The sequence below is a fragment of the Oncorhynchus nerka genome, linkage group LG10 (genome assembly GCF_034236695.1).
Source record: "Oncorhynchus nerka isolate Pitt River linkage group LG10, Oner_Uvic_2.0, whole genome shotgun sequence".
Classification (NCBI taxonomy): Eukaryota; Metazoa; Chordata; class Actinopteri; order Salmoniformes; family Salmonidae; genus Oncorhynchus; species Oncorhynchus nerka.
Window position 1 is genome coordinate 25,079,394 of NC_088405.1, and position 25,350 is coordinate 25,104,743.

A 25,350-nucleotide genomic window follows, 5' to 3' on the forward strand; every position below is an offset into this window, starting at 1 on the left:
ACTGAGTAAAGGGTCTGAATACTTCTGTAAATGAGATTGTTCAGTTTTTTATTTAAATTATTCTAAAATCCTGTTTTATGCTTTGTCATTATGCGGTATAGTATGTAGATTGATGAGGGGGAAAAAACAATAAGTCAAGGGGTCTGAATACTTTCCGAATGCACTATATACATTACAAATAAAACACATAATACACAATATTAAACATCTATCCGTCTATCATAAAAGCCTGGGTTCTGTCACTAAGATAATTCTGAAACCATACAGGAATCAGTGCCAAGGCTTAACACAGACAGCTTACTCAACGAGATTGAATGATCAACTGCATCAAAAGCATTTGACAAATCTAGGAATAGGGCAGCACAATTCATCTTAGCATCCAAAGCATTGACAATATAATTTCAACTGATGTGGTTGCAGTAGTAGTACTTATGACTCATACTGTGGTACTCTATAGTTCATTTTGTTGGCTTGACAGGTGCTAGACCCGGGTTTGAGTCCCGGTCGGATTCATTGATTGGAGACAGCTTGTGTCAATTATATAACTTTTCTTAGAATTTTCTACAGGCAGCAAACCTAGTGGATAATGCTGGAAATACCAGGTAAAAAAAAGAAAAGAAAATGGCCCTAGTGATAATAACTTTGGAGATAATAAGTGCTTTCCCATCTGTGTACACACAGAGGCACTGTAGGACACCATAGGATAATTGAAGTGATTAGGGAGAGAAGCCGCAGTTAGCTCTTGGAATTTAATTCCCAGGTCTGGACACTGTCCCCTCCAACAGTGCAGATCTTAGGAATGTTATTCTGGACTCTAATAAGGCAAGGGTGTGTGAGCAATCAGGTCCTAGCAGTGATTTAACAGGCGCATCCTCACCCACAATATTGTATTTCTGATGATACCAAACACACTCTTTCATTCACCAACACAGACAGAGGCCTCCTCCCTTCCAATTTTTTTATTTTTTATTTTTTTTAACCTTTATTTTACTAGGCAAGTCAGTTAAGAACAAACCCAGCTAGCATGGACTCTGACAGTGTGAATCTGATGCAGCCGAAGAACTACTACCCCCTTACCCGGGAAAGCACTGAACAACAGACAGGCAGGTTGGACAATCGAAGAGGCGCAAATATAATGAGAAATACATTGATTTGGGGTTCACTTATATTGGGAGTAGTGCCTTTCCTCAGCCACAGTGTGTTATATGTGCAAAAGGACTAACTGCCTGTTCAGGGGCAGAATGACAGATGTGTACCTTGTCAGCTCGGGGATTCGAACTTGCAACCTTTCAGTTACTAGTTCAACGCTCTAACCACTAGGCTACCCTGCCGCCTGGCTCCCCTGCCGCCTGGCTCCAATCAATCTGGAGCCAGGCCAGTGTTCTGATATGGCCCCGTGTATCTACAGCTGACCACACACACACACTTTCTCTTCCTTCCTCACACATAAACAGTACATAGCATCTCTCACATCCATTGTAGCTTTTATAAACCATCATAGACTACACTACTTCCTATTGGATATTTTAGTGAAGATGGCCTACAAAACACCCACCTGAAAATGTAGGGGTCATAGCTGAGGGCTTTAAAAATGTAGTTGATGAGAGGGGAAAAAACAACATCACTCAGGTGGGTAGCAATGACATTTAGACTTTATTTCTATAGAAAACATTAATTTCACACTTCCAAAAATATTCCTGCATATTTGAAAGGACGTACAAACCACACAATGGGTGAATCTTGTCAGATATAAATATCATGTTTCTCCTTGAGGCCCCCAGATAGTATTACATAAAGAAACAGGCCTCACAATAATTTTCAGTGGGGAAAACACCAGAAATTATTTGTCTTGCCTTCTAAAAAACACCACAACTTTTTTGGGATGGGCCCACATTGATACACTTTAAGGTTGCATGAATCTGATTGAATTTTCCAAGATTTTAAAGACACCATGTCCAATGTTTCTCCCTCCCTCTTTTCCATCACACAAATGGGGAAGTGCAACTCATCTGTATGGCCAAAGAATCAAATGTTCTGTTAAAAATGTGAGTGACTATTCAAATCCAAAGTCAGTTAAATACCAAACCAGATCTTAAAAAACAATAAACAAATGATACCTCAGCTATAAACAGTTAAACGTCACATAAGATTGTCTGTGCTGTATGTGGGAGTGTTGGAGTGTGTGTGGTGTGTGTTTTTGAGAGAGATATGTTAGTATAAACTGGAGCGACATCAGTATTGAAATAAGAGATGGAGTGAACACTTGACCTGAATTGAGAAAACAGTCCATGGCATACTATGGACATGCACTTAGAGAGGACATATTATTTACATTAGAACAGAGCAAGACGCAGAACCTGTGCTCTGAAATGACCATTTTTGCTGTGTACAGAGCCCGTAAAGAGTGCAAACAAAGACATAAGGGTGAACACACAATGTGTTCACTTGAGACATATCAAAGAGCCATGAGAGCATCATGTCAGTCAGAACACCACTAATACTGTCCAAGCTGAAAGCCCCAAAACATCCTGGGCTCAGAGAGGTACAGAGCTGGAGTAAGGAATGGATGACGTAAAGGAGGTAGGAAGAGGAGTAGAAGGAGGGATGCCAATGGCCCCCTTTTCACGGACTGTCATCCACAGCAGTGCTCTCAGGCCCTGGGGTTGAAGAGAAAGCAAGGGGTAGATGAGGAGAGGGATGGAGGAGGAGAGGGGTAGAGGAAGAGGGGCGTGGAAGGGAAAGCCTTCCCCTATCATGCAGTCTCATTCAGGCCACAGGGTCGCCGGAACTCCTGCCCTCTTTCATGGATCCATTTGTTAGATACTGAGGGTGACAAGGAGGACAGAGAAAGAAGTTAGCTACTGTACCATAGCCTAGTCTGGTAAAAAATCTACAGTACTCTAGTCTGGAATACTGTGTACAAAACATGAGGAAAATCTGCTTTTTCCATGACATAGACAGGTGAATCTAGGTGAAAGCTATGATCCCTTATTGATGTCACATGTTAAATCCACTTCAATCAGTGTAGATGAAGGGGAGGAGACAGGTTCAAGAAGGATTTTTAAGCCTTTAGACAATTGAGACATGGATTATGTATGTGCCCCTTTCAGAGGGTGAATGGGCAAGACAACATATTTAAGTGCCTTTGAACTGGGCATGGTAGTATGTGCCAAGGACTGCAACATTGTTGAGTTTTTCACTCTCAACAGCTTCCAGTGTATATTAAGAATGGTCCCCCATCCAAAGTACATCCAGCCAACTTGACACAACTGTGGGAAACATTGGGGTCAACATGGGTCAGCATCCCAGTGGAACGCTTTCGACACCTTGAAGAGTCCATGCCCCAACGATTTGAGGCTGTTCTGAGGGCAACTCAATATTAAGAAGGTGTTCTTAATGTTTTCTACACTCAGTTTATAACTTGGTGAAGACCACAACAATGATCACTTGAGAAAAGTAAAGGAATGACAGTAGCGGGAGTTATAACTACAGATTTAGGAATGAACTAGTAACTAGTAATAATGGTAATTTAATAGGATGTCTATGGTTATAACAGTGTCATAGACATTTACAGAGCTAAATTTAGGAGGTTTCAACACACAAACTCACCCCACTTGTTGCCCACCAATACTGGGCAGGCTGCGTGCCTTGTACTGTAGTCTCCCTCCCCACTGGGAAACAGGTTGTACCAGAACACTGCAGTCCCCTGTAATACATCACACACAGCACAGAGAGGTTACAGGGAACTATGTACCTACAGTCATACACACACTCTAGGCTGCAAATACACATGCTCATTGCTCACAAGCTTTTACTCACCTTTTTGGGCCATACTGCAGCACCCACATCTGGGAATACTGTAGCACCTCCTGCTGCCACGTCACTCATCTAGAATCGATTAAAAAAATAAACTATTATCACCTTGGACTCTTCAAGAGACCAAAGAAAATAGTATTTATTTTAGGGTAGGGGGCAAAGAAGGAAGCAGTCCCATGAATACAGAGCACTCACATAGAAAAGCCAGGTGGCTATGCGGTTTCCAGTGCCCAGCTCTTTGAAGGCATCAGGCTCATCTTTCTGTAGAGCGAGAAAAACAAATGATCATGACATCACGTGATCATTATGAGCAGAAATGCCAGATCCTCAATGTCACGGTTGCCCATTCGATTTTCTTGTTTACATCATCAAAACAGCTCCAAGTTATTTTAATTTTGGAATTCTGTTCCAAAGTAGTCCCATAAATAATAGAGAGATATGTCATTTGACTAAAACATAATCATTTCAAACCTTGCTAACATTTGTGTACAATCACATACAGCATATCTGTTTGGGCTTCTTGCGGTCAATTTGCAGTCCGCAAATGATTAGTAATTATGGTCCGGCCCCCTGTCCATCTGCTCAAGAAAAGAATCGTCTGGCTGCTGAATCTAGTTGATGATTCCTGCTATATGCAATCCAAAAACGTCATACAGCAGTAATGTGTGCGGTCATTAAATCAAGGCTGCAGGGCAATACTAACCCGTCCAAAGTCAAAGTGGGGCTCATACTGCCCACCCACACCATAGTTTGCAACCTGCAAAGCAACAGTGAGATCATTAATATTGGAAATGTAACTGTCAACCATCTCAAACAACGACACACACACAAACACACACACTTTACCTGCAACTCTTCCGCAGTGTCCATCTCCAGACCTGTGAGGTCTTCAATCCGCTGGTTTATCTGGTCAATCATTGGGTGTTCATACGCTGTCAGCCATGCACTGGGACAGGGGAAGGGCACAGGGGTGCAGGGATAACAGGTCAAATACAGGGGGGTGGTAGAGTCACTATAGTACAGTAGTTATTACAGATGAACAGTCTAGGAGAGAGAACAGACAAAGCATGCTGCAAGCTACTGCTGAAGATGAAATATATAAACTACAATAGGTTCATGTGTTACGTGCAGATGATACATGAGAAGTGGGAGGAGCGTAAAGACAGGAAGAGGAAGGACTTTAGAAAGCGCCCCGACAGAGTCTCCAATCAGCTCAGCGTACATTGGTCAGAGTGAAGTTTAGGAGTAACTAAACTACAGTTGTGCGTATTTTTTATGTACTTTTCAATAATGTAAGCCTTCTATAGGTTGAAGCTCTGAGTTTGCAGTCATCGCTTGACTTGGGAGAGTTCTGGAGGTCACAAGGGCTTTGGAGGTTGATGAGTTTACTTTAGGGGCCCAGAGGGGAGAATTATTTGAATGCTTTTAGTGAACACTACCAGCCTTTCACCATCCACCCTGGCCCAGTGGTCTAAACCACCCCCTCCAACAGGGAGCATTCCATTCTCACTGGGAGTCATGGCTTCTTTCACATATCATATAAAGACGTCACAATAACCTATCTGTCATTTCATGGACCTCAAGATTTTTTCGTTTTTCTGGGTCATGCACCACAAGGCACAGTGTGAAAATAAAAAAGTGTCAAACCACAGAAAATAGCATTAAAATTGTAGATTCTCTGCTTAGTAGATTTGCCATACACTGCATAAAGTGAGAGTTGTAGCAGTTGTGGCCGTAATGATTTCACGGCGAGAGGGCTAACGTTTGAGGTCCATTCAAGTTCAGCCATCTGCTCTACACACACCATCCCTTTTTATTGGATACATTGTTGAATCTCTCAGCCAATAAGATGACTCCTCTTTCCCGGTGCAATATACTGTGTGTATTACTTAATACTGACATTCCTTGTAAGGTTAGCCAAATTCAAAACTAAGATGTGTGTTAGTCTATGTGTGTGTGAGAGTAAAGTGATTAGTGATTAGAAGTTGCTGTTAGGGAAGTGAAGACAGTAAAATATAAATTGGACATGATAGAGTGGTGGTTAGGTCAAAAAGTCTCTCTTCCTTCAAATTCTCTCCCCTGCGGTGATTACTCTCCCACTTTGACCTCGTTGTCAGTTTAAATGAGGTTCACGCTCAGTTCAGTTAACCCTTCACCACACACACAGTTGCACATACTTCAACACGAAGACACAGACCCAGACACACAGGCAGACAGACACACACACACATCTACACTTGCATGCAGACACACGTGCACACCCTAGCAAACACACACACACAAATATACACTCCAATATACACAGTAATAAGCAGGGGCAGTAAAAACCAAAGTGATGTGGGATGGTATGGATGTGGTATGGGTGTGGCATGAGCATTTCTATTTTTAAGAAGATGAAAGTTATTAAAGTAACTATGACTAAAGATTGGCATGTTCCCCTACAATCAGCAGTCTGACCATAGATTGGGGTTGTCTGGTATATTAGATCTATACAAGTGGGCACTCACTACTCATCAAAATCATGAACTGAGAGAGAGAATGTGTGTGGATGTGCGTTCGTTCGTGTGCACAAACTTGAGGTGTAATTGGCCCTGTCTGCACAGTAGCACAGAGGAGGAGAGAAGCCAGAATGACCTCATTCATCTGATTGTAAGAGAGCAGCATAGATTCATTGCAGAAAGAGGTGGCCCTACTGACCCAAAGACCTGCCAAAACCTGGATAGCACATCCTGGGGATGTAGGGCGGTATGGGATGGGAGACCAGAGGGGATGGGGGGGTCTCTGGAGACCCAAATGTATTATGACCTTTGACCCCTTACCTCTTGGAGACTCTGTACATGGCCGTGGTGAGTTTCCCAGTTAGGGGGGTCATGTACTGTGGCTGCCCGGGCACACGAGAGAGAGCAAGAGCGAGAGCGAGAGAGCGAGAGAGAGAGAGAGAGAGATAACACACCAAAACGATAGATGAAGTAGAGGGAAACGGGAAGTGAAAGAAACAGAGAGAGGAGAGAGAAAAGCAGATTCGGTCACAAGCGGTTAATGTTATTCCAGCAGTATGCCAGGGGTTGTTTCAGGGCCAGTCCTTTAACCAAGGGTAGTATAACTTAATGGTTTATTCTCTAGTTTAGGAGAATGCTAAACTAGTGTTTACATTAGTGATGAAAGGAACAGAGGATTTGTGAAAAGTACTGCTCCCGACACACCCTTAGTTGGCCAAAAGCAACTACACCTTTTCTCCTCCCACTCCACTGGGTTCACATCCTAGAGAACTCCTGAGCAGAAACACATTTTCACCACAGACAGGACCATACAATCATATCTCCTTATTCATTAGCTTATACTCTGAGCTTCTAGAACACCCCTGGACTATTCTAGAATCTGATTTATGGTTAGACTAAGAAAATGATTCAGAGAGAGTGAAGGAGGGTTCAGTAAAAGTATGGTTCTGTGCTTCTGCAGAGGAGTCTTCCAGCATTGGAGGGAGGGAGGAATACGGTCTGGACTCAGAGGCATAGGCCAGTGGCAGGTGTAAGAGGAGGGGTTTGAGCTGGGGTGTGAATGAGGAGAGGGGTTATGGGTGCTCTCCCTCCTGCTCCACCCCTCCCCTCGACACCCTCCTCCCCCCTGCCTGCACCTGGCTACACCTTACCTCTTGCTGATCCTGTAGGGGGCAGTCTCGAGCACACCAGTGATGGGGTTGGAGATGGTGGCCCGGCGGAGCTATAAGGCAGGGAGAGGGGGTTTAGAGGGTACCCTGACACCACCTCCACCCCCCAGACCCTGCTTTGGGTGGGCTAAGAGGGCTCAACCTACCTCCACTTCCATGGCTCTTTGGTATACACCCCTCACCACACACACTAAAAGCTTGCTGTTCCCTCTGGGAATACGTCCTGTCTAACCATTTATAGCAAAAGTCCTGTGTCTGACTGATTGGATTTGAAAAAGTCATCAATGTAAGGAAATGCTGTCTTTGAACCTAAATCTAATGACATGGTGACATGTTTTCTTGAATTCATGTTAGTTGATAACTCAACCAAATGTAAATCAAAACTAGACGTTGAAATGATGTCTGTGCCCAGTGGGAAGAGTGTTTATGTTTAGCATGAACATTTCCTATTCATTCTGTCTACTAGTGGCCTTGACTCTGCAGACACAGCTGCAGCTGGTCAGACAGTTACTAGTACGAGCCTCAGAGCATATCCACAGCAAATCCACTTCTGTAGGACCATGAAACCCTCCCGTCAGACACATCTGTGTGGTCATGACACCCTTCTGAACCCTTATTATCTCAATATAGCACACACACACTGACAGAGAGTGGAACTCACTCTGGGCTTGGCCAGCTCTTTGACCTTCTCGATCTCGCCGTGAGAGATGATGTCATGGTAGCGGACTATGTAGGGCCGGTCCCACTCATCCTCCTGCTTCACCGGGCTCAGGAGGTACTTGGGGTGACCGTGGTTGTCAAAGTAACGGCAGAAAAGCCGTCTCTGTCTGCGGGGCGTCTACAAGGCAGAGTTGGGGCGGGCGGAGGGAGGTAAGAAGACAGACAGATTGACACGTACAGATGTAGGATCTTCATTTGAGTCAGTTTTTATAGCAGGAAAATAATCCTGCAGTAACAGGAAATATTCATTATTATGTTGATTATAATGAATGGACATTTTTGTAGGGGTTGATATATTTTTCGTGTGTAGGTGAGTGAGTAATTCCTCCTCACCAGCTTGATGCCCTCCCCTCGACACAGCATCTCATACATCTTCCTCTCTGGGACAGGCTCCCTGAAGCGCTTCTTCTTCTTGGAGGCATCACTCGTCAGTCTCTTCCTTCGCTCCTTGCCCTCCTCCCGGGCCTTCTGGGCCTCCTGGGCCTGGGCCTTCCTCTGATTTATCAGTTGAAACTCAAAGTACTTCAGGTTGCCGTTGGCACGCTGGTGTTCCGGGTCTGGAGTGAGGAGAGAGAGGGGACAGTGAGATGGAATACGGATGCTCATACAGTAAACAGACAAGGAAGAGTCATTTAGAATTTTCATCTGGATCTATCTGAATCACTAACTTCAGACCCTACTGCCACCTGGGACATTTCATGAGTAATCCTCTATACCAGTTTATGCTGGGCATACAGGTCAGTAGCTGTTGTTCAATGATTCACCTGGAGGGCATCATATTCCCTCAGCACTCATTAACATTCACAGTGTTACACTAGCAGTTAACCTCCAAGTATACCCAACCCATAACTTAGCTCCTTTAGTGTGCTCTCCTTTAACTCTGTCAGTGTGTCCTTCAAATCACTCCCGGTGTGACTAGTTTAACTCATTCATTCTGAGCCGCATTAGGGTAACTCACCCAGCATGAGTAGCCTCTTGGTGAGCTCCAGGGCCCTGCCTAGATCCCCCTGCTGGTAAATAGCATAGCTGAGGTAGTCCAGCACGGTGACCTTGTCCACGGTGGACTCCTCTCCTTCGTCCAGCTGCTTCAGGGCCTGCTCCATCCACAGCTCTGTGTGGTAGTAGTCCACCTCGCTGTAGGCAATCTTCCCCAGCTCAAAGCAGTCCTCCACCGTCATAGGGCTCTTGTGCGTCACTCCTGTGGATGAGTCAGTGGTTACAAACTTACAAATTATAAAAGGCCTGAGGTTCTCTCTCTAGCGCTCCCTAACAAATTACCTGGCAGGTCTCCTGTAGAGATGGTGTTGGTATCCAGTCTGTAGGTGTCCTGCAGTCTGAGCAGTGCCTTGGCTGCACCTGTCTGGTCCTCGTCGGTAGGGAAGTGTTGCCTCTGGAGGGTCAGGTTAGAGATGAAGCCTGAGAGAAGGACAGAGATCCTCATTTGTGAGGATGCTCACTGTGAGCATCTAAAAGACAAACAAACATTGCAGCAAATATTTTCTGTTAAAAAACTAGTATCTGTCGTTGCTGCTTTGGGACTACCTTTCAACTTCCTTTTCATCTCTTCTAATGTGAACTTCATAGTGTCATCATATCTAACCTTCCTTGGTGTCCTTCAGCACCAGGCTCTCCAGGTCTCCCCATTCTGTGTTCAGCCTCTTCATCAGTTTGAAGGCGTTGACTGGGTTTCCCAGGAAGCCCTCGGGGTCCTGCATGGCTATGGCTGATAACACATCCAGCTTCTCTGCCCACCTAAGAGAGGGATGGGAGAAGAGACACAATTCAGCTACTCTGTGTGTGTGTGTGCTGTTGCTCGTGTGCGTGTGGACACTCACTGTTTAACCTGCTTCAGCTTGTTCTCCTCTGCCGTGATATAATTCTTCAGTGAAGTGACTAAGTCTTTCTCTGTGTACAACAGATCTGTCATGTGACCTAAGGGAGGAAAATACACACATTATCAAACTTTATTTTAAGTTTAGTTAAACCAATCATACATATGATGATAAGGAATACACTGTGTACTATATCTTTCAACTTCTGTGTAGATGAGAAATGAGTAGAAGCCCGTACTTCCGGGTAGATAAAATGCCCAGTATGTGCTTGACAGGGCAGACCCAACACCTGTCTCACAACCATATGACTATGTATCTCATAGGGAAGGGAGGAGTCTCACCGATGGATGTGTAAAAGTCACTGTGGGCTGAAAGAGTCTGGAACAGGCAGCTCAACACCAGTAAATACCACCAACACTGTCGCTCCATCCTGGACATACTGGGAGAGAGAAAGACAGAGAGATAGAGAAAGATGAGGTGGCAGAGAGAGGAAAAGAGAGGAGGCCAGAATGAGGAGGAGTGAAAGAAGGACAATGAACGTATATTGTTTGCTCACTCAAACACTCTGTCATCTAATGTACTAGAAATAGTCCTAATCAACAGCGGCGTTCCCTTTTGACAGAATGGTCCAATGATCTACAGGAGAGAATTTCTTGATAAAGAATATAATTGCGAATTATATTTCACAGAATTTCTCCGATACATCTGAAACTTATAGCATCATAGTCCACTGATCTTTTTCCCCCACAGTTTAGACTATCCTGACACACAGGTCAGAAAACACATACAATTAGCTATACCTGTGCTGCCTCTCAAATACTTAAAATAGAAGTGGGAATGGACATTCCTTGAAGGCAGGACAAACCCTAACCCTGGCTGTCTGCAGGCTGACACAGCAAGGCCTCAATCCTCAACCCCCAAAGAGTGGTTTCGTCAGTGTGAGGCCGTGGAAGGATAAGCCATGGGGAAATAGCATACAGAAAATAGAAAGGGAGTGTTAGCGAGTGAGTGTGTGGGTGGGTGTGTGTGTGCATGCATGCGCGTGTGTTTCAAAGAGAGTAGTCCTCTAAAACAGTATTACATTGAATGACTTCCTCTCTGCCTCACCCACCACACTGAGATGAATATAACCCCTTGGATGTGGCCATAGAGTGACTAGTTTGGCACATGAGCTCTGGAGTTGGCACTGTCATGGCTTTTGCCTGGCTGCCCCTATCTAGACATGACTTAGCCCTGCGGGAGTGGTACTGTGCTCTTCCTACCCCCATAGCGAGCCTCCACTAGTCGTCCAGTGTGTGTGTGTCAGGGAAGTAGCGTGGGCCTTGTTTGAACAAACATGCCTCTCTATATTGCCCTCAGGGATGGACATGGAGGGGGATGGATGGGCCAGATAGTGGAGGAGGGGACTTCACACATAGATATTACATCTATTCCACAAACACACATCCCTATTAGCCTGGGGTCTTTAAAACACACAGACAATACCTCATCCTGCCCTCCAGGACACTACCTGCCCTCCAGGACACCTACACCACCCGATGTTACAGGAAGGCCATAACGATCATCAAGGACAACAACCACCCGAGCCACTGCCTGTTCACCCCGCTATCATCCAGAAGGCGAGGTCAGTACAGGTGCATCAAAGCTGGGACCGAGAGACTGAAAAACAGCTTCTATCTCAAGGCCATCAGACTGTTAAACAGCCACCACTAACATTGAGTGGCTGCTGCCAACACACTGACTCAACTCCAGCCACTTTAATAATGGGAAATGATGTAAAATATATCACTAGCCACTTTAAACAATGCTACCTAATATAATGTTTACATACCCTACATTATTCATCTCATATGTATACGTATATACTGTACTCTATATCATCTACTGCATCTTTATGTAATACATGTATCACTAGCCACTTTAACTATGCCACTTTGTTTACATACTCATCTCATATGTATATACTGTACTCGATACCATCTACTGCATCTTGCCTATGCCGCTCTGTACCATCACTCATTCATATATCTTTATGTACATATTCTTTATCCCCTTACACTTGTAGACAGTAGTTTTGGAATTGTTAGTTAGATTACTTGTTGGTTATTACTGCATTGTCGGAACTAGAAGCACAAGCATTTCGCTACACTCGCATTAACATCTGCTAACCATGTGTATGTGACAAATCAAATTTGATTTGATTTGATCAATAGAGACAAGTCCACATTGCGGGAAACTTTATCACTGGAAGTTCTGTGAATGCTACAGTACTATCCAGCAGATTATCTATTTAGCAACAAAAATGAATTACCCCTCTACACATTAGCTTACCTAGCATACCTACTACTCATTAAGCATGTAAGAACTAATGGCAACATTGGACAGAGACTGCAGTATAACCTCCCTGTGTTAACAGTAGTTGGTCTGGCTGAAAGCAGAAGCACTCTTTGTCCTGTAGCTGACACACACCAATTCATCCTAGTGTAAGAGTTGATATTGTTTAAATCCTGCAGTCAAAACATAACTCAAAACAGGTGCATACATCTAAATCCTAGCTGCACTGATGCGGAAATACCAATCTGGCAACCTCGAAGATAGTTTGGAAGACACTTGAAACAAGACTGACGATCACTGACATCTAAAACATACAAGCTGGTGACACACATCTGCATTCTACTGTGCACGTGTTATCTACTGTGCATACTCAACAAACTGGATGCAGTGCAATCCGTTTTGTCACCAAAGCCCCATACACTACCCACCATTGCGACCTGTACGCTCTCGTTGGTTGGCTCTCGCTTCATACTCGTCGCCAAACCCACTGGCTACAGGTTATCTACAAGTCTCTGCTAGGTAAAGCCCCACCTTATCTCAGCTCAATGGTCACCATAGCAGCACCCACTCATAGCACGCGCTCCAGCAGGTATATCTCACTGGTCACCCCCAAAGCCAATTCCTCCTTTGGTCGTCTTTCCTTCCAGTTCTCTGCTGCCCATGACTGGAACAAATTGCAAAAATCTCTGAAGCTGGAGACTCACATCTCCCTCACTAGCTTTAAGCACCAGCTGTCAGAGCAGTTTACAGATCACTGCACCTGTACTTAGCCTATCTGTAAACAGCCCATCTATCTACCTACCTCATCCCCATACTGGTATTTATTTATTTTGCTCCTTTGCACCCCAGTGTCTCTACCTGCATCTTCTGCCGATCTACCATTCCAGTGTTTAATTGCTATATTGTAATTACTTCGCCACCATGGCCTATTTATTTCCTTAACTTACCTCATTTGCACTCACTGTATATATACTTTTTGTTTTCTTTTGTTCTACTGTATTATTGACTGTATGTTTTGTTTATTCCATGTGTAACTCTGTGTTGTTGTATGTGTCGAATTTCTACGCTTTATCTTGGCCAGGTCGCAGTTGTAAATGAGAACTTGTTCTCAACTAGCCTACCTGGTTAAATAAAGGTGTTCTCAACTAGCCTACCTGGTTAAATAAAGGTGTTCTCAACTAGCCTACCTGGTTAAATAAATGTGGGGGGAAAAATTTTTAAAAAAGAAGGCTGAGGAAGTAGGAAGGACCCCAAAAATAAGGTCACAAGTACTATTTATAATATTTGGATATCTATAATTATGGCATATAGGATTACCTTTATGCATAACTCACCATGATATGAATAAGGAGGTCAAAGAGAGACAGGATTGAAAGCAGCGCCAAGTATGAAGTATGTATAAAAAAGACTAACCCGCTGCCAATGTAAAGGTCACTGCACGTACCTTCCCCCCTCTGGCACCAACTCAGCCAACAGAGACTATCTACTGAGGGTTTAGGCAATGGACAGGCTTAGGCAAGTCCTCATTTTCTTAAACAGAGTGAGGATTTGATTGAAAACAAAGGAAACATACACGTGATATTTCTATGAAGGTCAACAGGGAGTGGAAAGAGCCAGAAGCCAAGAACTGTAAGAGCAAAACGGTATGTACACGTTAAATGCTTTATACATTCACGTGTTCAATTCTATTTATCACAGAGAGACACAGAGTTGTCTTACACAGTACTACACCACTTACAGTAATGTTTCTCACTGGTGCTCAAATGACAGTAACACTTCACTTATGCTGCCAATCTGCTATAAAACTCATAAGAATATCAACCTTATTGCAGAGAGACAGTAGTGACAGTGTCACTGTTATGATAATGGCCTCAAAGTGTTATGCTAGAGCATGTAAAGTGTTACTGTTACCAAGCCTCTGAGAGCCACTAACCTCAAATGGCTGCTCTACAGACACCCATCCGTAACTGGGTTTCAACTAGCAGTAACCAGTCCCACGAGAAATCACTATGCCTGTATAGAAAACAGACGAACCACTTTACAAAATGAGTCTGCGTTCTTTCCCTGAGGTTTAACCTCCTTGGACCAATAATCTGTTAGTACTTGTCATATGCCTGTAGGGCCTACTTGTTTCAAACAAGCCTGAGGTTAGTGTTATCCAGTGCTACTGTAGAGTTAAGTCCTTTTACGTCAACTCTCTCATTACTATGTGTTACCTGGGAAACACACACACACCTCAATGAGGTTCAATCACTCATTCACAGTTTGAGGCTTATGTCCAAGCTACACTTACAGAAGTCAGTCATTACCCTCCAGTTTCTAACGCATGGCAAATAGAGAGCAATCAGTGGGAAAATGAAATATTGACAAGGGATTGGCAAAGCAGCTGGTGGTTGTATTAGGTGACAGAGGTATTGTGCCAGTGCCACAGACAGAATATCACTTGTGAGTGAAAAAAACCTTCCCGGTCTGTCAATCCCATTTAAAAAAAGTTTTAGATCATTAGCCTCACATTGTTACAGTTTCTTCATTTGTGAAGTGAAGTTGTAATATAACTAATGACTGTATTAAATTGGCTTTAAAAGGGAGTTATAGGGGCTGTTAGTGTATTTCAAAGGCTGGATGGAACACACACAGTCATGACTAAACTTTGGATGACCAGACTAAGTGTCAACATCCTACACTATTAGAATGAAACCTTCTGTTTGAGCTTTGTTTCACCTTCAACTGGAATATCTTATAAGCACAGGGGGTGGCAGGTGTGTTGGGCCAGTAACTGAAAGGTTGCTGGATTGAATCCCAGAGCTGACAAGGTAAAAATCTGTCATTCTGCCCCTGAACAAGGCAGTTAACCCACTGTTCCCCAGTAGGCCATCATTGTAAATAAGAATTTGTTCTTAACTGACTTGCCTAGTTAAATACAAATCACCTGTTATGATAGATGCTAACTGATCCGTTATGACCACAAAGACAAAAAAGGGTTCCAGGTAGAACTCTTTTGGGTTCCATGTAGAACCCTCTCTGCTCCACGACTCTCCCTGAAAAGCACAGGAATGGAGCCTTCATATCTACATTTCAAGTGTCAAGTCATGCAGTCTGAAATTTCTCCATGGCCTACACGCTTAAAAAAATAGGTGATATCTAGAACCAAAAAGGGTTCTTCAAAGGGTTATTCTATGCGGACAGCTGAAGAACCCATTTTGGTTCTAGATATCACCTATTTTGCTAAGAGTGTATGCCATGGAGAAATTTCAGACTGCATGACTTGACACTTGAAATGTAGATATGAAGGCTCCATTCCTGTGGTTTTCAGGGAGAGTCGTGGAGCACCCGTCTGTACAGATTCTCTGTAAAACCTGCAATATCCTAGACATACAAAACCACTGATATTATAGAAGAGAAGTATTAACCTCGCAAGTCATTTAATAAAGGTCTTATCTTTACAATTTTATACAACATAAACCATACAATGCAGGGGCGCAACTTTCACTGGGGACAGGGGGGACATGCTCCCCCCCCCCCCTCACATTCTGAAATTGCATTTTTATCCCCCCCAGTTTTATCATTGGAATGTGATACAAGACGAGGCAACGGTGAGACCATGCGGACGTCTCCGAGTGGTCGGGTAGGCTGTTTGGAGTGTTATATCCGACTGGATCAAAATATTTTTTTTATAAGAATAATTATTATTATTTCCCCCCCCCCACTTCTAAAACCAAAGTTGCGCCCCTGATACAATGACCCCACACTATAGGTGGAAAGATAATCCGGAATTGATCGACACCGACCAAACCGACCACTTTGCTGATATTGTTCATTACAATAAATAACCTATAGTGCGCTACTAGAGAAATGTGAACTTTGAAATGAAATACGTTTGCTAATATGGGTGATTGTTAATAGGACAATTGATAGCTACAACCTTCAAAGTAATATCATTATCCTCAGTCGTAACTCTTTACCAGTGGCCATGGTTTTCACAAAAACACCCCACTAGATTAAGTGTGCCATACAAGGGCACCAACACACAAGAGCTCAAAATGCACCATTTGACAGGACATCATTGGCCCAGTTTAGTATTATCCTGGTCGGGTGAGAAATGTCAGTGAAAGGGGAGGCTCAAAGGTCACACAACCTGACACCAAAAACAAACTTGAAGTGTGACATCAATTCATTCTATTACTATAGTCCATATATTTGAGGGCTGCTGAAGCCCAAATACTTACATAAACCTGAAAGGTAAAAAATCCCCAAACTGTACTACAGTCATTTTTGGTTGAATAACTACCTGGATGCAGGGGTAGACGTAACATAGTAAATGTAAATCCAGGATACTCACATTAGTATATGTTATGTTATGTTTCGTATGGTACTGTATGTGTTAATTTGTGGATGTCCATCCTCCATTTAGTATGATATGTTACTAATTGCAATTTGTACAATATGTTACAAATTGTAATTCATACAATATGTTACTAATTGCAATTCGTACAATATGTTACGAATTTGAAAAACACAAGATATGTTACAAATTCCAATTTGTTGTGACTAACGTTACCAAGGTGGCTAATGCTAACATTATCTAGGTGGCTAAGGGGATATGGTTAGGAGTTCTGTTAAACGGTTAGGTTTGGCTAACATGCTAAGTAGTTGCAAAGTTGTTAATTAGCACAAATTTGAAACTTGTCTGTGATGAGATTCGAACATGTTGCATGACATTCTCCATATATGCCTAACCAGCCACCCTACTTTCGTATTTGTGTTAAGTAACCTTCTGTCTTATGTAACCATGCCAAGCTTAACATACTCAATTTAGTGATCCGGATTTAAGTTGAATATGTTAAATCTAGTCTATGACACCAGCCTGAGAAGAATAAAGACTTACACTGCCAGTCAAAAGTTTTAGAACACCTACTCATTCAAGGGCTTTTCTTTATTTTTTACTATTTTCTACATTGTAGAATAATAGTGAAGACATCAACACTATGAAATAACACATATTGAATTATGTAGTAGCCAACAAAGTGTTAAACAAATCAAAAAAATATTTTATATTTGAAATAGCCACCCTTTGCTATGATGGCTGCTTTTTCTTCACTCTGCGGTCCGACTGATCCCAAACCATCTCAATTCGGTTGAGGTCGGGGGTTTGTCGAGGCCAGGTCATCTGATGCAGCACTCCATCACTCTCCTTCTTGGTAAAATAGCCCTTACACAGCCTAGAGGTGTGTTGGGTCATTGTCCTGTTGAAAAACAAATGATAGTCCCACTAAGCCCAAACCAGATGGGATGGCATATCGCTGCAGAACGCTGTGGTAGCCATGCTGGTTAAGTGTGCTTTGAATTCTAAACAAATCACAGACAGTGTCATCAGCAAAGTACCCCCACACCACAACACCTCCTCTTCCATGCTTTACGGTGGGAAATAGACATGCGGAGATCATCAGTTCACCCACACCGCATCTCACAAAGACATGGCGGCTGGAACCAAAAGTTTCCAATTTGGACTCCAGACCAGAGGACAAATTTCCACCGGTCTAATGTCCATTGCTCGTGTTTCTTGGCCTGTGTTTCTTGTTATTGGTGTCCTTTAGTAGTGGTTTCTTTGCAGCAATTCGACCATGAAGGCCTGATTCACACAGTCTCCTCTGAACAGTTGATGTTGAGATGTGTCTGTTCCCTGAACTCTGTGAAGCATTTATTTGGGCTGCAATTTCTGAGGCTGGTCACTCTAATGAACTTATCCTCTGCAGCAGAGGTAACTCTGGGTCTTCCTTTCCTGTGGCGGTCCTCATGAGAGCCAGTTTCATCATAGCGCTTGATGGTTTTTGCAACTGCACTTGAAGAAACTTTAAAAGTTCTTGAAATTTTCCGTATTGATTGACCTTCATGTCTTAAAGTAATGATGAACTGTTGTTTCTATTTGTTTATTTGAGCTGTTATTGCCATAATATGGACTTTGTCTTTTACCAAATAGGACTATCTTCTGTATACCCCCCTTCCTTGTCACAACACAACTGATTGGCTCAAACACATTAAGAAGGAAAGAAATTCCACAAATTAACTTTTAAGAAGGCACACCTGTTAATTGAAATGCATTCCATGTGATTATCTCATGAAGCTGGTTGAGAGAATGGCAAGAGTGTGCACAGCTGTCATCAAGGCAAAGGGTGGCTATTTGAAGAATCTCAAATATAACATTTATTTTGATCTGTTTATACACTTTTTTGGTTACCACGTGTTATTTCATAGTTTTGATGTCTTCACTATTACTCTACAATGTAGAAAATAGTAAATAAATAAATAAATAAATAAAAACTTGAATGAGTAGGTGTTCCAAAACTTTTGACCAGTATTGTAGCTATGAGTGAAAGTTCCAGAATCAGTCAGCGAGAAGGTGGAGAGCACTGCCACGTCTTCGCCCCTCCCCCGCAAGGACGTTTCTCGGGATATGAGTTTGTGAATGATGTGATCGCTCTACTACGTGCAATCGGCAAGAAACTGAATATTGAGACAACTTGTTAATTCAGTAAGTAACTCAGTTAGTCCCTTCAGTCAATAAACACAATTTACCTTTGTAGGTCAGTAAATACACGTTAATTATGTAACAACGTGTGCATAAATGACTTGCCGCTATGTAACAATCACAAACAACGATGTAACAGCCACGGTTGTCGATTTCGTTTAGTGTCAGGTTTATTAATTTTAGCCAAGGAAGGTTTGTATAACATTTCCTTTTGATAGCCTGCTAATGCCATGGCATATTCATAACTATGTCAATTTTAAAATATAGCCTAATATAGCAATATCTGTAACGTTTTCAAAGCATTCTAGTCTATTGAGACGGAGAGATTTCGCAGGCACGGTCATGTGTAAATAAACTCATACCCACGTTGCATCGGAATTTTACGCAGTGGATGGGTTTGGAATAGGATGCCTGGCGCTAGGTTTTGTGCGTAAAGTAGGCTACAAATAAATAAATGACAAGACGAGTGATTGATAGAATAGAGACAATAGGCTGACTAAAAGCAATTGATATCACATATTGGACTTGCTGTTTGTAGTCTACGTGTTTGTAGAGAAAGTTATTGATATATTAATAATACAGGTCTCATCCGATATGGTAATCAAATTTAACACTAGGCTAGGTTTAGACAAACATATAATTGTCAACATGCAAACAAACATAAATTATTACCGAAATGATAAGAGAGACTTGTCTTGGAACGGTGGCACAAAAACACTCCGGTGGACAAAATATATTCCCGGCAGCCGCTCGCAAGCTCTCCAAAGGTGTCCCTGCTCGTTGCTTTGGTACCGTTTATGACAGCCCCAACCTCCAGTCGCTCTTATCCTCGGCGTGTCATCGGTCCTCGGCTCGCCATCTGGCGGTAGGTTCTATCCACGGAAACTGCTACGTGCAGAGTCGCACACACGCACTCAACCCTAGTTTGGTACTGGGGAATTTCAGGGGAGAATTTTTGAGCATGCCTCCACACCAATTCTGAAGTGTTCCCTTACTTCCCTGTCATTATTGGGATATAACCATTAGCATGGACGTTTTGCTCCAGACACGTGATAAAATGATGTTACTCCTAAATATGATGAATAATTAGTCTATTAGGCATTCCAGAATGCACTACTGTTTACAGTGTGGAGGACCACTGGTGTTTGGTTTATGTCCACATCTGAACACTTTTACATTTAATTAGCCTAGACCCAAGCCCTACTAAAAAATGTTTTTGTCCTTTTATGTTGGTTGATTCTTACTTTGACAGTTTGCCCCTAAAAATGTAATATGTGTATGTAACTAATTTAAGCAATGTAAGCCATTATAGGCCCTTAGCCTAAAGGTCAGGCTGCAATAGTCACACCAAACTGAATTTCTCTATTTGGATTTGTTAACTGTAAGTTTCATGGTGATTTCTTTAACAGGCACAGGTACTAAGAACTTTATAGACCCCAATTTCACCCCAGTAGTAGGAGGCGGGGTCATTTATCATGTGGTCCTTCCACATTCCAGAAGAGTCTCGATCTGCTTCCCAGTTTTTCTAGAAGGAAGCTGGCTGGAGAGAGCTGCAGGGGAGGAGCTTGGTGTGTGTGTGTGGGGGGGGGAATACAGCCACATTCAGTCTTATGAATCAAATGGGATAATCCACTGTTAGCACTGTGTACAGAAACGACCATCTATTACTTTGGAAGAAAGTACCTTTCTCCATGGTACAGTCAGTGTGAACAAACTCTTGTATGTGTGTCCACTTTTGTATTGGGGGAAAAAACAACTCAATACCCATTCTCCTTTATCCTTGCAGTGACCTGTTCACAGTTTTTAAAACACACTATTGTACTAATTTATGTAGGTTACTTCCTCCATTTCCTCTGCCTTTCATTACTCCATTTAAAGGCCTGGACACAGGTGTCAACGATATGGCAATAACAACCCAACTTTGACCTCTTGAGGCCCTTTCAACTGGAATTTATGTCCGCGTGTTTCATACACAGAGCATCCTCACTTTGAATGCAAAATGTCTAGTAACCACCAAATGACTCTGCTTTCTTCTAAGCATAACTGTTCAGTAGTTTTATGTTCAGCGATAGGAGAACAGGGAATGTTTATATTATTTGTAGCTCTACCAGGTCCCAGACAAAATATTAGAGCTGAACAAGTTTCTAACCAAGCATTGAATACACAGATGGCCTCTGTATAAGCTGGTATCAGCACTGATGCAAATATATTCACTTCCTCTCCCCTTATTGACTCTAATGCTGCAACATCAGCATCCTAGTGTTCTGAAAAAACATCATCCCTCAAATAACCCTTAATAAAACACAGTCCTAGACCTAGGGCAACAATGACAAAGAAAACCAAACTGCTTAAAGTTATTAAGACCATCAAGGTCATACAACTCTCCCAATGAGTCTTTAAAAACGGCATTATTTGAATCACAGTGGGCTCTGTCCACAGTCCACCTCCCTCTCCATGAATTATGCACAGAAACTGCACTGCCCAAACCACATAACTTCACAGGCGGATGTCGTCCAGCGAGGTAAGCCTTTGTCCGAACAGCTGCTCCTCGTAGGTCAACAGCTGCCGCAGGAAGTTCACGTTGGGCGCCGTGCATGCTCTCCTCTCCTTCAGCCAGCGGATGGCATGCAGCAGTGTCCAGCGCTGGTGCTGCATTAGGAAGGCTAGCGTTAGCGCTGAGCTACGGCTCCGCCCCATGCTGCAGTGCACCAGCACCCTACCTCCAACCTCGCTGCTCAGGGCTCCAGCGATGAACCTCGCAGCCTGGGGCAGCGCCTCCACTAAGTCCTGCTGGGCGTCATCACTCAGCCGCAGCCTCAGGTAGCTGAGGGTGCTGGGAAATGCATCAGGGCATTCAGCCGTAGCATTGACCACATGGGTGATGTTAAGGTTCTCAAGGATGTGGTAGTCAGAGGCCTGAGCAGCTGAGCCCTGGTAGAGCTCCCCCTCCAGGATCTCAGAGGGGTAGATGGTGAGGGCGTACCTGTCGGGCTCTAGAAGAGCCATGCGGGAGTTGCAGAGGAAGGGGTAGAGGGTGTGGAAGGCGGTGAAGCCCCCTAGGAGGATGACAGGGTCCATTCCCAGGTCACTGAGCTGGAAGAAGCAGCGCTGGAGGAACGGGGAGGCTGCCCTGGCCTCCAAACTGCCCACTGATACACACACAGACAGACATAAAACAACCACACAGTGAAGGTTAGAAGGGTGCTTTTGTGTTGCTGAGGTTGTACAGTGTCTGTGTTGATTGTGTCGGATGTTGTAGCAAAGGAGTGTGCAGTGTATTACCTGGGCTGTGGCCCTCCTCAGCGTACAACAATATGATAGAGAACTCCTGGAGCTGCACACAGCTGATCAGACAGCCCAGATCTGGGTGGATCACTGTCACACTAGCCCTGGCTGTAACCAGATGACTCTGCTTGTACCTGACAACCAATGATCACACACATATCAACACAATGCTTTTACAGTAAGTATTTATATTTATTATGAATCCCCATTAGTTCCTGACAAGTCAGCAGCTACTCTTCCTGGGGTCCAGCAAAATGAAGGCAGTTATACAATTTTAACAGATTTCATAACACATTAAGTCTGTGCCCTCAGGCCCCTACACTACTTCCACGTATCTACAACAAGTCTGTGAGGTGTAGTGATCAAGTGGCTACATTGGGTGTGCATGTTTGTGTTCTGAAGTTGTGTTGCGTGAGTGCTCCCACCTCTCTGCACTGCGACAGTCCAGGATGAGGATGTAATTCGGATCATGTAGAGCGGGATGTCCAGCCTCTGCATTCAACAGGTTATATACCTGCTGGGGGGTGATGTAGCCTCTCTGCACACTTACCCTCTCTGGGAAGGTAGGAATTAACACCTCCTGCACCTCAGGCTCACACACTACTGGACAACAGTATGCACACACACATGTACCTGCGCTCGCACACACACATCAGAGAAAATCATACACACAGAGCCGAAATGCATATTGGAAACAATGTTCAACTGGTGACTGGGTTCAGCTTGCAGGTACCCGGCCCGCCACAAGGAGTCGCTAGAGCGTGATGATGACGAGCCAAGTAAAGCCCCATCGGCCAAACCCTCCCCTCGCCCGGACAATTGTGTGCCGTCCTATGGGACTCCCATCCACGGCCGGTCGTGGCACATCCTGGGAATGAACCCAGGTCTGTAGTAACGCATCTGCATTGCGATGCAGTGCTCTAGACCGCTGCACCACTCGGGAGGCCCAGGTTGTGGTCCTTTGATCATAAATCCCCTCATGATAACTCCAGTCACAACTTTAAATCCACATTTATACTTAATCTTATATCCACTTGATCTAATATGGGCTGATAACCTACCTTGGGTCTGTCTCTGCACTGGAGTCAGTGTGTGACATTGGGATGATTTGATAGTACCATTGACCTTCCTGTAGGGGGTGTTGTTTTTTGGTTGCAAGGCGCTGCTGCGTTTTCTGGATGGTTCTACACGACAGTTAGTCACTCTGAGACAAATACACAAAGACAGAGCTGCATTACCCACCGTTAACAAAGGACATTAGATGTATTATTTATTCAGCAATATATTTGACCAACATAATTATATTCTTCAGGGATGCATGCATGGTAACCCATATTAGACTACTGACACAAGCTGAGATGCCTATAGCTAGCAGTTAGACCTTACACTCACCTGGACACCACTATGCCCATGTTGTTTCCCAGTGCCAGACATTTGGGAGGCGCAGCTGCTGCCCCCTATGTTCCCTTATCAGGGAGATATCCTTCCATAGTGAGAATAGTCCAAATTTCTGGCAAATTCTTGACCAGCCAACCAAATATATATACGGTTAAATGTCTGTCAAATTGCCACAAAACTGGTTTGCTTGGCTCCGGTGTAAAAGAGTTGTTTTCCTTGCCTTTTTTCTCAGTCACTCTCACACCTCCTTGTCAGGGCCTTATTTTAGCGGGTTGCCTTGACGACTTAGCCGTGATAAGTGCTCTAGAATGCCACATGGGTGCTGGCTGTGACAGGTGAGGGAGGAGAGTGATAGAAAGAAGAGAATGGCCTTCGGTCTCAGTCTACCATTTAGTCAGACCATGAACACCACCCCAAATCAGGTTTTCCTCGTGGACCCCTGTCGTATGACTCCATCCCTCCCAAATCAAATGATTCAGTCAATAATTATTCTATATTATTCTACAATCGACAGATCCATTAAACACCTCCAACATGTTCAACAGATATTTCAATTGTTGATCTTTTTATGAATACCTATGGCAGTCATAGACACTGAAATATATTAGGGGTATAAGCTTATATTATTATACAACACAACCACACAATGGTGAGGACTTCAGCTTGATTAATTATTTTGATAAGTAGAACTGTTGATGTTACTGATAAAGTATCAACCAATCTTGATGAATCCGTCTCTCCAGGTTCCACACTGTGTTGTGTGCTAGTTTGATCAGGCATGTTGCTATAGTACCCTGGCTATGCATTAGGCCCTCTCTGCTGTTTGAATAAAGAGACCAGAGGACCTCCTTCTCTTCTCAAGTCACATGAGTCTGTTTACTTTGAGCGCTTTGTCCAGATGGCTGCATGGCTCAGGTTACTAGACATTTCTGAGGTGTTGTGAAGTTTGGTAGGGAGATACAGAGGCCAGCTAGTATACACACTCACATGCATATTCTGTGTTCACTAACACATGTATTTTCAGTCATTTGTTCAGGCAAAAAAAAAAAAAAAACTTTTTCAGAAAAACTTGATAATTGCTGTTCTCCTCTGCTGGAATAGCACAGGAGTGTCAGTGCTGCTGAGAGTTAGGACAGAGAGAGAGAGACAGAGAGAGCGAGAGGAGAGAGAGATATTACATTTAAAATGTCTCTATTCCTTTTAAACTTTTGTGAGTGTAATGTTCACTCTACATTTATTGTTTATTTCACTATTGTTTATTATCTATTTCACTTGCTTTGGCAATGTAAACGTATGTTTCCCATGCCAATAAGGCCCTTTGAATTGAGAGGGGGGGGGTCAACAATGTCACAAGCAGATGTCTGTACCACGCTGTGAATGATCAGTGATGAGATTCCCACCAGGGTTACTGTAGGATTAGACACACCTCCATGAAGTCATACTAAGCAGTATGGCATGTCACATTTGTGTTCTAGTATCCTAGTTGAATGATAAGGTAAATATGTATGGCTACAAATGCTGAGCATAGATCAGACAAATACATTGTTTATTTAGGAATTTAAGAAAGGAAAGTCAAAGATCAGACATAGGTCTAACAGAACTTCCATACAGTATAGAAAGCAATCATGACACACACAGGTACTGTATATGTGCTTTTAACAATAGGCTACATATAGTATGAGCTCTACAAGCATATAGCATAAAACCAGGAACAAGCCATGCTGTTTGTACAATGTGTCAAAGTTTACGACCATCTACAATGTGGCTCACAG

At 43.3% G+C, this 25,350-nt stretch overlaps 2 protein-coding genes across 2 annotated transcripts; both read right to left on the reverse strand.

Annotated features, from left to right (window-relative positions):
* Positions 1 to 1,634: 1,634 nt before the first annotated feature.
* On the reverse strand, positions 1,635 to 19,747 carry LOC115135054 (prolyl 4-hydroxylase subunit alpha-1-like). The gene is made up of 15 exons (XM_029669276.2): positions 19,568 to 19,747; positions 10,377 to 10,474; positions 10,039 to 10,135; positions 9,804 to 9,955; positions 9,482 to 9,619; positions 9,162 to 9,401; positions 8,537 to 8,760; positions 8,145 to 8,321; positions 7,466 to 7,536; positions 4,663 to 4,762; positions 4,520 to 4,573; positions 4,012 to 4,077; positions 3,820 to 3,888; positions 3,610 to 3,706; positions 1,635 to 2,823 (listed from the first exon to the last, which is right to left on the reverse strand). The coding sequence occupies exons 2-15, from the start codon at positions 10,471 to 10,473 to the stop codon at positions 2,753 to 2,755; spliced, it is 1,653 nt and encodes a 550-aa protein (XP_029525136.1). The 5' UTR covers position 10,474; positions 19,568 to 19,747; the 3' UTR covers positions 1,635 to 2,752.
* Positions 19,748 to 21,032: 1,285 nt separating this feature from the next.
* Positions 21,033 to 23,672, reverse strand: LOC135573668 (serine/threonine/tyrosine-interacting-like protein 1). Its single transcript, XM_065023153.1, has 5 exons — positions 23,573 to 23,672; positions 23,242 to 23,384; positions 22,606 to 22,813; positions 22,178 to 22,314; positions 21,033 to 22,044 (listed from the first exon to the last, which is right to left on the reverse strand). Exons 1-5 carry the CDS (start codon positions 23,590 to 23,592, stop codon positions 21,392 to 21,394), a joined length of 1,161 nt encoding a protein of 386 aa, XP_064879225.1. The 5' UTR covers positions 23,593 to 23,672; the 3' UTR covers positions 21,033 to 21,391.
* Positions 23,673 to 25,350: the final 1,678 nt, after the last annotated feature.